Consider the following 13,076-nt stretch of genomic DNA (forward strand, 5'->3'; position numbering starts at 1 on the left):
AGGGATAATGGACTGCAGGAAACAGGGGGTGGGGGGGGGCACGCCCCCATCCACATCGACATGGTGGCAGTGGAGCAGGTAGACAGCTTCAAGTACCTCGGTGTGAGTTCATAGAGTATTTTCTCTGCTGCCGCACTGCAAGAGGTACCGGTGCATCGGGTCTGACACCAACAGGCTCTTCAACAGCTTCTATCCCCAAGCAATACAACTGATATATAGCTAACAAAATAGCTACAAGGACTCTCTGAGTTAACCTTGTATCTTTATTGACCTTTTATTTACATTTTTGCACTGTCTCTATGCACACTCACAGGGCTCTAACACACTCACAGACCCTACACACTCACAGGGCTCTACACACTCACAAGGCTCTACACACTCACTAGGCCCTACACACTCACAGGGCACTACACACTCACAGGGCCCTACACACTCACAGGGCTCTAACACACTCACAGACCCTACACACTCACAGGGCACTACACACTCACAGGGCTCTAACACACTCACAGACCCTACACACTCACAGGGCTCTAACACACTCACAGACCCTACACACTCACAGGGCTCTACACACTCACAAGGCTCTACACACTCACTAGGCCCTACACACTCACAGGGCACTACACACTCACAGGGCCCTACACACTCACAGGGCCCTACACACTCACTAGGCCCTACACACTCACAGGGCACTACACTCACAGGGCCCTACACACTCACAGGACTCTACACACTCACAGGGCTCTACACATTCACAAGGCTCTACACACTCACTAGGCCTTACACACTCACAGGGCCCTACACACTCACTAGGCCCTACACACCCACAGGGCACTACACTCACAGGGCCCTACACACTCACAGGACTCTACACACTCACAGGGCCCTACACACTCACAGGGCTCTAACACACTCACAGACCCTACACACTCACAGGGCTCTAACACACTCACAGACCCTACACACTCACAGGGCTCTACACACTCACAAGGCTCTACACACTCACTAGGCCCTACACACTCACAGGGCCCTACACACTCACTAGGCTCTACACACTCACAGGGCACTACACTCACAGGGCCCTTCACACTCACAGGACTCTACACACTCACAGGGCTCTACACACTCACAGGGCTCCACACACTCACAGGGCCCTACACACTCACAGGGCTCTACACACTCACAGGGCCCTACACACTCACAGGGCCCTACACACTCACAGGGCTCTACACACTCACAGGGCTCTACACACTCACAGGGCCCTACACACTCACAGGGCCCTACACACTCACAGGGCTCTACACACTCACAGAGCCCTACACACTCACAGGGATCTACACACTCACAGGGCCCTACACACTCCCAGGGCCCTACACACTCACAGGGCCCTACACACTCACAGGGCTCTACACACTCACAGGGCCCTACACACTCACAGGGCCCTACACACTCACAGGGCTCTACACACTCACAGGGCTCTACACACTCACAGGGCTCTACACACTCACAGGGCCCTACACACTCACAGGGCTCTACACACTCACAGGGCCCTACACACTCACAGGGCTCTACACACTCACAGGGCTCTACACACTCACAGTGCCCTACACACTCACAGGGCTCTACACACTCACAGGGCCCTCACACTCACAGGGCTCTACACACTCACAGGGCTCTACACACTCACAGACCCTACACACTCACAGGGCCCTACACACTCACAGGGCTCTACACACTCACAGGGCCCTACACACTCGCATGAACCTACACACTCACAGGGCCCTACACACTCACAGGAACCTACACACTCACAGGGCTCTACACACTCACAGTGCCCTACACACTCACAGGGCTCTACACACTCACAGGGCCCTACACACTCACAGGGCTCTACACACTCACAGACCCTACACACTCACAGGGCCCTACACACTCACAGGGCTCTACACACTCACAGACCCTACACAATCACAGGGCTCTACACACTCACAGACCCTACACACTCACAGGGCCCTACACACTCACAGGAACCTATACACTCACAGGGCCCTACACACTCACAGGAACCTACACACTCACAGGGCCCTACACACTCACACGAACTCCATCATTTGGTCACTCAGACATAATATGCACATACATTTATACTGACTCTACACACACCCACTCACATACAAGCTACTGCTACCCTATTTATCATATATCCTGTTGCACATGTAAATATGGTATTGGAACTGACTTTTAAAATATTTCCCGTATATAGTTTGCTTACTTACTTTATTGTGTATTTCATATTTATTTTCCTTATTTCTTTAGTTTTTGTCTAGTAATACAGTGTTATTGATTATTACAATGTTGGGTTTTGAGTTTCCAAGAAAGGCATTTCACTGTACTTGTGCATGTGACATTACAACTTGAAACTAATCTAGCATCAGTTTACCCCTCCCATATCCTAACCTTTACCTTTGGGGTCTAAAATGAAAAACTGACCCTGGATCCGCACAAGGACAGATATGTAATTGTGCTCTAGCCCATGGTAGGGATAGGTATGGTTATTTTAATATTCAAACTTCTGAACGGATGTTAGTATTCGATTATTGCAAGTATTCATTTTGAAGAAAAAGTATAGGCCTATTTTTACAATGAAAAGGCTTTGTCTACATTAAATTAAATGATCCATGTGACATTGCTACACGCAAGTATATCATGACTTTGAAATTCTCAATTTATTAAAGCAAGTAGGCAGTGACAGGGAGAGCAGCAAAATAGCCTAAATTAGCCTAGCTAGCAAGCTACCTAACATCTGGCTATCTTAGCTAGCTCCTTTACCTCGATTTGATGCAGTAAAGATAGGTACTACCAGATGGGATGACAGATAACCTCTGGAATCTACATGTCTGTCGAACTCCTCAGTATGGCTACTCGCTCTCTCTCTTTCCCTCCAGTGTCACACGGACCGGCCCCTGCCCCGCCCCTTCCCATCCCCGCCCTGCTGCTGTAGCAGCAAGTCGTCTTCCCCAAGTCGCAGTTTAAATATATATTTTTTAAAGCACATGTATTTCTACTATGATATTATTTCAATATTGGAATGATTTAAAATGTCAATCTCTAGCACAGGGGCTATTTTCAACCCTAGAGGTCCAGCGGAGATATTGATTCATTACATAGAATGGGCCCTGGGCTGTGGACTGGTGAGGTGAGGTGAGGTCTATACAGTATACCCTGAGTGTACAAAACATTAGGAACACCTGCTCTTTCCATGACATAGACTGACCAGGTGAATTCAGGTGAAAGCTATACTCCCTTACTGAAGTCACTTGTTAAGTCCATTTCAATCAGTGTAGATGAAGCACAGGAGACAGGTTAAAGAATAGTAGTTTAGCCTTGGGACACTTAAGACATGGGTTGTGTGTGTGCCATTCAGAGGGTGAATGGACAAGACAAATAATTTGAGTGCCTTTGAACGGGGTATGTTTTTTTTAAGCTCAACAGTTTCCTGCGTGTATTTTTTGAAACTGCACTGTCGGTTAGGGGCTCGTAAGTAAGCATTTCACTGTAAGGTCTACACCTGCTGTATTCGGCACATGTGACAAATACAATTTGATTTGATCAAAAATGGTCCAGCACTCAAAGGACATCCGGCCAACTTGAAACAACATGTGGGAAGCATTGGAGTCAACACGGGCCAGCATTCCTTTGGAACAATTTCGACACCTTATAGAGTCCATGCCCCGGCGAATTCAGGCTGTTCTGAGGGCAAAAGGGGGTGCGATTAGGCTGGTACTGGAGCCTTGACTCTGCAGGCATTTAAAGCCCAATCCTGTCTGTGTATGTATGGCTCCAGGTGATTCATCTGTGTCCAGACGCCAAGAAGATAGGAGGTGGATACGGCCTGGCTTTCTTCTCCCCTCACAAACTCCTCAGGACCAGCAGTGTTAGAGTACCATCCTCCGGCCCTGCCTAGCTACATATCAGCCATAGCTACCACATTATAATGCCTGGCTGCATCATTATGTACACTGCAGATTTGTTGTGTTCTTCTTCATTGGTATAGTATCGCATTCAATGTAGCGGTATGCATCAGATCTGTTGTGAACAGAATGCAGAAAGGAGTGTGGAGTACGTCAGGAAAGAAAGGAAAGGAAAAGACACGTTTTAAAAGTATATCTTAATATAAACATTTTATTCAGTGCATTTGGTGTATACAACAAATAATACACAACTTGGAAGGTAGCAGGCCGAGCGACAGCCATCTGCCTGTACAGGTTGTTTTTCACTTTTGTCCTGGTAATTAGGAACACATGATCCAACATGGGTTAATACACATAGCCTACATCATGCACTATAGCTCTATAGTCCAGAATCCCCTGCTGTCTCCCATGCAATAGATATGTTCACTTCAAAACCTCCCAAAGGAAACGAAAGACAAACCAAGCCTCCCAGTAGCATGTTCCATATGAACAAGGTATGTAGCTGAAGGGAAGGAGTACTTAGCCCAAAAAAGGGTCCTTTTTGTACACAACCGTGTTTTTACATGCCATGTGCAAGAAAGGGCAGAGTCTGATGTTTCTTTCTTTTTTTTGTTTTGTTCACTTTTACAAATATGACATATCCTATAAAATGTTTAAGCCACCTAAAATTCCACAGTATTTTTTTTCATTATTATATATAGAAAATTGTCACCACGATAAGTTACTCAAACACGAAACAAGTCCTGGATGGGGGCCGTCACCATATCCTTATATGGTGAACTGAATCAGCCAATAAGAGTCAACAAAGGGGAACGGGGCAAGGCATGACACAAGCACTGGATTGGAGAACAGACCACAGGGACAGAAGACAATGTGACACAATAGAAACAGAAGGCGGGGACACTGAACAGTCAATTCCTACCAAACTCAACCGGAGAGCTCACCAGTAATAATAGTCTCCGTCCCATGAGCTTTCTACACCCCAGAGTCCTTTCTAAATCTTTTTTTTTTCTCTCTTTCCCTCTCTTATGCAGTCTCTTTCTTCACTTTCTTTCTCTCATCAAAAATGTACATTAAGAAAAATAATTCAACAACTTCCAGCTGCACCTCTATACTGGCTTGGTGTGACTGCTTAAAGGGACACTCTTTCAGCTCTGTCTTTGGTTTGCTGAAACCCCTTTCACTGTGTAGACAGCTACAAAAACACAAATACTGAGGAGAGGGAGGAGGGGAGAGAACAAAAAAAACAAAAAAAGATCTCAGCTAATCCCGAAAATTAGCAAAGTAAAGGTGCAGCTATGGCGTTGTCGCTCAAACAGCGGGTGCCACGCGCTTTTTAGATTCTTTTCCAGGTCAGCTGAATGTAGGCTTTTTTTTTATGCTAGAGAGCTCAAGTCTCTTCTGAGCTTGTGCGCTAGAATGCAGGAGAGCTACCGTTACAGCTGGCTGCGGTCGCAGCGTCGCTAAAGCTGCAACCCCGAGGGATTGGCTTCGTATACATAGAGGCATCATGGATGACACACAGAAACAGGGGACTTCTCCATCTACTGCATACCCAGCAGCCCAGACCCTCACCAGTTGCCCTGACCACCTGCCTCTTTACCTGCCTGCCTGCCAGATATGACTGGGTAGGTGTCTATATGATCAGGACCTATAAGTAAAAGTAGTTGTTATCTGCAGGAAGTAAACAAAAAACCATAAAAGATGACTGGTACACAGTTCTTACCACCAGAGAGTGACCAACAGAAAATGGCTCACGGTGTAATGTGGTTGGCTGTTGACCATATGGTGAGAGATATGGAGCCTAATCAAGTGTGGTGATTGCTTGGTGGTCGTGATGGTGTTTATAGTCGTAATGTTGTCCTGAACTGCCGATGGTTTTGGAGAGAGAAGTCTGCTTGGAAGCCACGCTCTTCGGAGGGTGAGGTGTCTTCTTACGTCTGCCCCGGCCCGCGACGCCCGGCTACGTGGACTCGTTCTGGCTCACCGTCTTGCCTCCGTTGAGCACGGCCGAGGCGCTCCGGGACTTGGTGGGCGTGCCGCTACCGGAGCGTGAGAATTCAGTCAGGTCGTGGAGGGAGGGTTCCCTGTACATGGCCACTGTGGGACACACAGACATACGGGGCAATGGTCAGACACATGCATAAGGCTGCTAGTGTAGATGAGCGGATCTGAGCAGTAGAACAGAATAAAATAGAATAGAACAGAATAGAATAGAATTGCATTGTCCACCTGGAGATGCACATTTTCCTCTCTGGCCGGACCAAGTTCTAGTCTATTCTATTGCTCAATTCCCTCTGATCATGTCACTGTATATCTTAACATAATGTACAACCCTGAAATATGCAGAAGGGAGTTAAAAAAAGCCAGGACAAGGCATTTATTTAGGACAGAAAGTACTTATAGCCACTGCCTTCCATGAGCTATTCAGGAGCTTGTACCCGTCTCCTTGAAGTGTACTGCAGCACGCCAAGCTAAAGCAAGCTCGTTTGCATCTCTTAAACGTTTCAGAAGAAACACCAGAGGTTCTGATCTCTTTAGTCTTTAGGAGCCACTCCTTAAACAGCCTCCTGCCAGAATATGCTTTGACGTGTGTGGTTCTCTGGGGCTTGGGCCGAAGCAGCAAACTAAACTCTCCAAAGATGCTTCCTTCCCTTAGCCTTGGCTTTCGGGTGACAGCAGCACGCTTCACACAAAGAATCCCTGCGCACACACGAGTCAATCAATATTGGACTTCAGTGGGAAGCTGTGTGGGATCGATACTGGGCTTATTAGCCATGGCATTATGCAACTCTAATGCTGGAGGATGACCTGGAGGTCAGTCCATCTCACCGCTGGGGCCGTTCATCCTTAGTTCATATACGCTTCTCCTCTACCAATCATCCCTCTATTTCTTTCTCTACTGTATATCTCCCTCTTCGACCTAGCAGCTTAACACTCACAAGCTCTCTCTCTCTCTCTCTCTCTCTCTCTCTCTCTCTCTCTCTCTCTCTCTCTCTCTCTCTCTCTCTCTCTCTCTCTCTCTCTCTCTCTCGGCAAGTGTCTCTCTCTCTCTCTCTCTCTCTCTCTCTCTCTCGGCAAGTGTCTCTCTCTCTCTCTCTCTCTCTCTCTCTCTCTCGGCAAGTGTCTCTCTCTCTCTCTCTCTCTCTCTCTCTCTCTCTCTCTCTCTCTCTCTCTCTCTCTCTCTCTCTCTCTCTCTCTCTCTCTCTAAGATGTAGGGAGATAGAGAATAGTGCCTTTTTGTCATGGTTTGTAGATTTGCAATGAAAGCAAAGTACAATTTTCTGGAGATAAAAGCGAGCTCCCATATTTACTTCATTATGACAACTTTATTTTGCCATTTGTCTGCATTTATGCAATTTTTCTTCCTCTTAGACAGCCAAAAATGTGTCATATTTATCACATTGCCTTATTATAGCATCTGTACATTTAAACAATCTTAAAGCAATTATGCCCAACAACTTATTTCCCCCACACATTATCATTCTTCCTCTCTCTTTTCTCTCTCTCTCTTTTCCCTTTACCCCTCTCTCTCTCTTTTCCCTTTACCTCGCTCTCTCTTTTCCCATTAACTCTCTCTCTCTCTTTTCCCTTTACCCCTCTCTCTCTCTTTTCCCTTTACCTCGCTCTCTCTTTTCCCATTAACTCTCTCGCACTCTTTTCCCTTTAACTCTCTCGCTCTCTCTCTCTTTTCCCTTTACCTCTCTGTCTCTTTTCCCTTTACCTCTCTCTCTCTTTTCCCTTTACCCCTCTCTCTCTTTTCCCTTTACCTCTCTGTCTCTTTTCCCTGTACCTCTCTGTCGCTTTTCCCTGTACCTCTCTGTCGCTTTTCCCTTTACCCCTCTCTATCTTTTCCCTTTACCTCTCTCTCTCTTTTCCCTTTACCTCTCTGTCTCTTTTCCCTTTACCCCTCTCTCTCTTTTCCCTTTACCTCTCTCTCTCTTTTCCCTTTACCTCTCTGTCTCTTTTCCCTTTACCTCTCTGTCTCTTTTCCCTTTACCCCTCTCTCTCTTTTCCCTTTACCTCTCTGTCTCTTTTCCCTTTACCTCTCTCTCTCTTTTCCCTTTACCTCTCTGTCTCTTTTCCCTTTACCTCTCTGTCTCTTTTCCCTTTACCTCTCTGTCTCTTTTTCCTTTACCTCTCTCTCTCTTTTCCCTTTACCTCTCTGTCTCTTTTCCCTTTACCCCTCTCTCTCTTTTCCCTTTACCTCTCTGTCTCTTTTCCCTTTACCTCTCTGTCTCTTTTCCCTGTACCTCTCTGTCTCTTTTCCCTGTAACCCTCTCTCTCTCTCTCCCTCTCTCTTTTCCCTGTACCCCCCTCTCTCTCTCCCTCCCTCTCTCTTTTCACTGTATCCCCCTGTATCTCTCTCCTTCTCTCTTTTCCCTGTACCCCCCCCCATCTCTCTCTCTTTTCCCGGTACCCCCCCTCTCTCTCCCTCTCTCTTTTCCCTGTACCCCCCCCCCTCTCTCTCTCTCTATTACCTCTCTCTCTGTCTCTTTTCCCTTTACCTCTCTCTCTGTCTCTTTTCCCTTTACCTCTCTCTCTCTCTTTTCCCTTTACCTCTCTCTCGCTCTCTCATGAGTGCGGGGCGATCATTCTCTGGCTATTGCTCTTAACTGTGTTTGGTCCCCCTGGTCGGGATGTTAAATGTAACCCAAAAGCTATTACAGTGAGCAGAGACTTGGATTTTTAATGAGCTACTGGTCGGTTCGGTCGGAGGATAGGAGCAGCCAAGCCAACCGCAAACCCGTTAGAGAAAGCATCATCACCACAGCTGTCTGTTTGCTGTATATTTCTGCCCTTGTGAAAAAGGGGTTGAAAGAGATTCAAAGCCCAGTGCATTACTCTCCAACGCCCTCCTGCCCTCATTTAGGGACGACAACTTCTTGTAATCTTTTAACCAAGATTTTCCAGCCTGTACACAAACAGGGTAACAATATATTTGTAAATCATGCAAGCACCAAAGAAGCTTGGAACTTGACGGATACAAATGACGAAACGACTGAATGTCTGATCAGATTTTTCGAAATAAATTGCTACCCGCTCGGGGCTCTCGTCGGTTGAGTAATTTGCGTCACCAGCGGTGCCTTTCTTGAATGGGGACTTTTTTTGTTGTCTAAAAGCTCATCCTTTCATCTCGTGGAAGTGGAGTCCAGACGCTCTCAGTTTTTATCTTGTTCTCTCTGTTGACAGGTAAGCCTGTATCTTGTTCTAGATGAAAGAGCTGTGGCCTTTTCAACATCATGAACAGATCCATCTATCCAGCACACAATCATCCCCCCTCCTTCCATGAGGCACCTGGCTTGGTTGGGTGGAGGTGGGCCGCTTCTTCTTCGCCATGACATTTGTGTTAAAAAGCTTAGCTGTCTCTATTCAAACAGGCAGCACTTTATCATTCCCGCGGCTTTTCGGCATGGACACTGCCAATGCCTTTTCCACTGTCTGGCTCCAATGAAGTATGAATAGCTTTTAGGGAGTGCGCAATGGTCCTGTCCACACACCGTTGCCTCAGAGCAGAAAGCCTGACGGCAGGGGGCCTGAGAGCAGCCTTTCCCCAGGCTGTAGGGAGAGACTACCCGCAGAGAGAAAGAGAGAGAAAGAGAGAGAGAGATTTAATCAAAAAGAAGCTTGGTGTTTTTTCTGGAAAGTCTCCCATTTAAACAAATAACCGCTGCCAAAGCTCAGTGCTCCAGGCCATAGTGAATCACCAATAAACTTTCAATTGCAATGTAATGGGCTTGGGAGAATAATGAAGAAACTTTCGAAAAAGTAAAGTTACCTAAGAAACATCTCTTATTATCCTTTATTGCAGGGATCCCCAACTAGATTCAGCCGCGGGTCTATTTGTTCTTGAGAGGAATAATTTGGAGACTGCAAATTGACAGCAAGAAGCTCAAACAGATATAATGTCTGACTAAAACAAAATCATTTCAAACCTTGTTTACATTGTCTCTCTATTATGCGTGGGAATACTTGGGAACAGATTTCTCAAATTAAAATAACTTGGAACTGATTTCCTGGTGTTTTTACAGTCTATTATGTCCAACAATAAAAAAAAACATTTGGGGAACCCTGCTCTATTGTCTCCAATATAGAGCCAAGCACCCTATAGGAAGAAAGATGGACAGTCTCACCTTTCAAAGGCTTGGGGAGGAAGTGGGCTGCTGGCTTGTTCTTCTTCACGTGGTTTCCCTTCATTATCTCCCCCTCTTTATTCAGACCGAGGTACCAGCCCCTACCAGACTGCTGCTGTCTGTAGATCATGGAGGAGTAGGTCACGTAGTAGTTCTCAAACACAGACTCTTTGAACTTGCACTCCGGGGTGAAGTGTTCCTGAGGAGAAGAAAGAAAGAGAGGGAGGGAGCAGGGAGGAGAGGAGAAGACCGGATGAGCCATGGCTGAAGGAGGAGGGTGGCCACTGATCAGAGAGGTTTTAAGAGCCCTTCTCGTTTCTCGCTTTTTAGCAAATGAGAGGCACTGAGACATGAAGCGCCATTACTTAAGAAACAAGAGATGACGGCACAACTCAAACACTTGCTTAGAGCGCGCGCGCGCGCACACACACACACACACACACACACACACACACACACACACACACACACACACACACACACACACACACACACACACACACACACACACACACACACACACACACACACACACACACACACACACACACACACACACACACACACAGGGGTTGAAAGATCCTTCCAGCTCCATCTAATTCAAGACATTCACCTCTTAATGCTTACCACATTACCACAGTATTTTCAAAGGCTCTTATGTTCATTATAATAAATCATTCATAGCTTTATGCCATAGATACAACACACCACGATTCAACATTCACTCTCATTTTACTCCGCGGTATTAATAATATATGGGACAATTAATAACAACATTTGTTGGAGGATGGGCACTCTATTTATATGTAGCTTCTATTTGTTAGCCAATCCTTCAGCAGACTATCTAGCAGCAGTGTGTGCGTCCATCCGCGTGTGTTTGTGTGTGTGGCATGAGTGTGTGTGTGTTTTACAGAGGTTATGTAATGTCCAGGCAGACGCTCCACTGTCTCTCATCCGCTAATGAATTGGCTGTTCTGAGGAGCACCGAACACAATCTACAGGGGACTCCTGGGACACTTTAAAAAAGCTATTTGTCAGATTTGGTCCTCTATCTTCCTCTCTCTCTCTATCCCTCTCCCTTTCGCGCTCTCTCTCTATCTCTCTCTTTACATATACAGTATATCTCTCTTTCTTCCTCTCTCTCTCTATCCCCCCCCTCTCTCTCTCTATATATATATATATATTATTTTCTTTATATATCTTTCTCTTTTTATATATACAGGTGAAGTCGGAAGTTTACATACACCTTAGCCAAATACATTTAAATTCAGTTTTTCGCAATTCCTGACATTAAATAATTGTAAAGATTCCCTGCCTTAGGTCAGTTAGGATCACCACTTTATTTTAAGAATGTGAAATGTAAGAATAATAGTAGTAACGATAATAATAATGATTTATTTCAGCTTTTATTTCTATTTCACATTCCCAGTGGGTCAGAAGTTTACATACACTCAATTAGTATTTGGGAGCATTGCCTTTAAATTGTTTAACTTGGGTCAAACGTTTTGGCCTTCCAAAAGCTTCCCATAATAAGTTGGGTGAATTTTGTCCCATTCCTCCTGACAGAGCTGGTGTAACTGAGTCAGGTTTGTAGGCCTCCTTGCTCGCACACGCTTTTTCAGTTCTGCCCACACATTTTCTATAGGGTTGAGGTCAGGGCTTTGTGATGGCCACTCCAATACCTTGACTTTGTTGTCCATAAGCCCTTTTGTCACAACTTTGGAAGTATGCTTTGGGTCATTATCTATTTGGAAGACCCATTTGCGACCAAGCTTTAACTTCCTGACTGATCTCTTGAGAATTTGCTTCAATATATCCACAATTTTCCATCCTCATGATGCCATCTATTTTGTGAAGTGCACCAGTCCCTCCTACAGCAAAGCACCCCCACAACATGATGCTGCCACCCCCGTGCTTCACGGTTGGGATGGTGTTCTTTGGGTTGCAAGCCTCCCCTTTTTTCCTCCAAACATAACGATGGTCATTATGGCCAAAGAGTTCTATTTTTGTTTCATCAGACCAGAGGACATTTCTCCAAAAAGTACGACCTTTGTCCCCATGTGCAGTTGCAAACCGTAGTCTGGCTTTTTATATGGTGGTTTTGGAGCAATGGCTTCTTCATTGCTGAGCAGCCTTTCAGGTTATGTCGGTATAGAACTCGTTTTACTGTGGATATAGATACTTTTGTACCTGTTTCCTCCAGCATCTACACAAGGTCCTTTGCTGTTATTCTGGGATTGATTTTCACTTTTCGCACCAAAGTACGTTCATCTCTAGGAGACAGAACGCTCCTTCCTGAGCGGTATGACTGCACGGTGACTGCATGGCAGTCTGCATGGCTGCATGGTCCCATGGTGTTTATACTTGCGTACTATTGTTTGTACAGATGAACGTGGTACCTTCAGGCATTTGGAAATTGCTCCCAAGGATGAACTAGACTTGTCGAGGTCTACAATTTATTTTCTGAGGCCTTTGCTGATTTCCTTTCACTAAGTTTGAAAGTATGCCTTGAAATACATCCACAGGTACACCTCCAATTGATTAGAAGCTCCAATTGATTAGAAGCAATTAATGATTAGAAGCTTCTAAAGCAATGACATAATTTTCTGGAATTTTCCAAGCTGTTTATTACTTGTGTCATGCACAAAGTAGATGTCGAAACCGACTTGCCAAAACTATAGTTTGTTAACAAGAAATTTGTGGAGTGGTTAAAAAACAAGTTTTAATGACTCCAACCGAAGTGTATGTAAACTTCAACGGTATATATATCGCTTTTCCCTTTACTTCTTACTGACACTCAAACTCACACTCACCCTCTCTCTCTTTATCTCTCTCTGTTTCTCTCAAGCACTTCATTTTGTTTCTCTAGTCTACATTGTGCCATATCTCATGCTCTCTTCTACTCTCACCTTTCCATATTTTGTCGTCTCTGATTTAGTCATTATCTACGTTCTAAAGCAAAAAGCTG

At 45.5% G+C, this 13,076-nt stretch overlaps 1 protein-coding gene across 7 annotated transcripts in view; it reads right to left on the reverse strand.

Annotated features, from left to right (window-relative positions):
- Positions 1-4,156: 4,156 nt before the first annotated feature.
- Positions 4,157-13,076, reverse strand: part of LOC129858029 (fibroblast growth factor 13) — a 189,702-nt gene continuing 180,782 nt past the window's right edge. For all 7 annotated transcript variants that reach the window (XM_055926897.1, XM_055926899.1, XM_055926900.1 and 4 more), the window contains 2 exons: positions 10,109-10,307; positions 4,157-6,074 (listed from right to left, as the gene is read on the reverse strand). In XM_055926897.1, the coding sequence (XP_055782872.1) occupies positions 5,938-6,074; positions 10,109-10,307 (336 nt within the window). In that variant the 3' untranslated portion in view covers positions 4,157-5,937. The remainder of the gene's footprint in view (positions 6,075-10,108; positions 10,308-13,076) is intronic.

The sequence above is a fragment of the Salvelinus fontinalis genome, chromosome 6 (genome assembly GCF_029448725.1).
Source record: "Salvelinus fontinalis isolate EN_2023a chromosome 6, ASM2944872v1, whole genome shotgun sequence".
NCBI lineage: Eukaryota > Metazoa > Chordata > Actinopteri > Salmoniformes > Salmonidae > Salvelinus > Salvelinus fontinalis.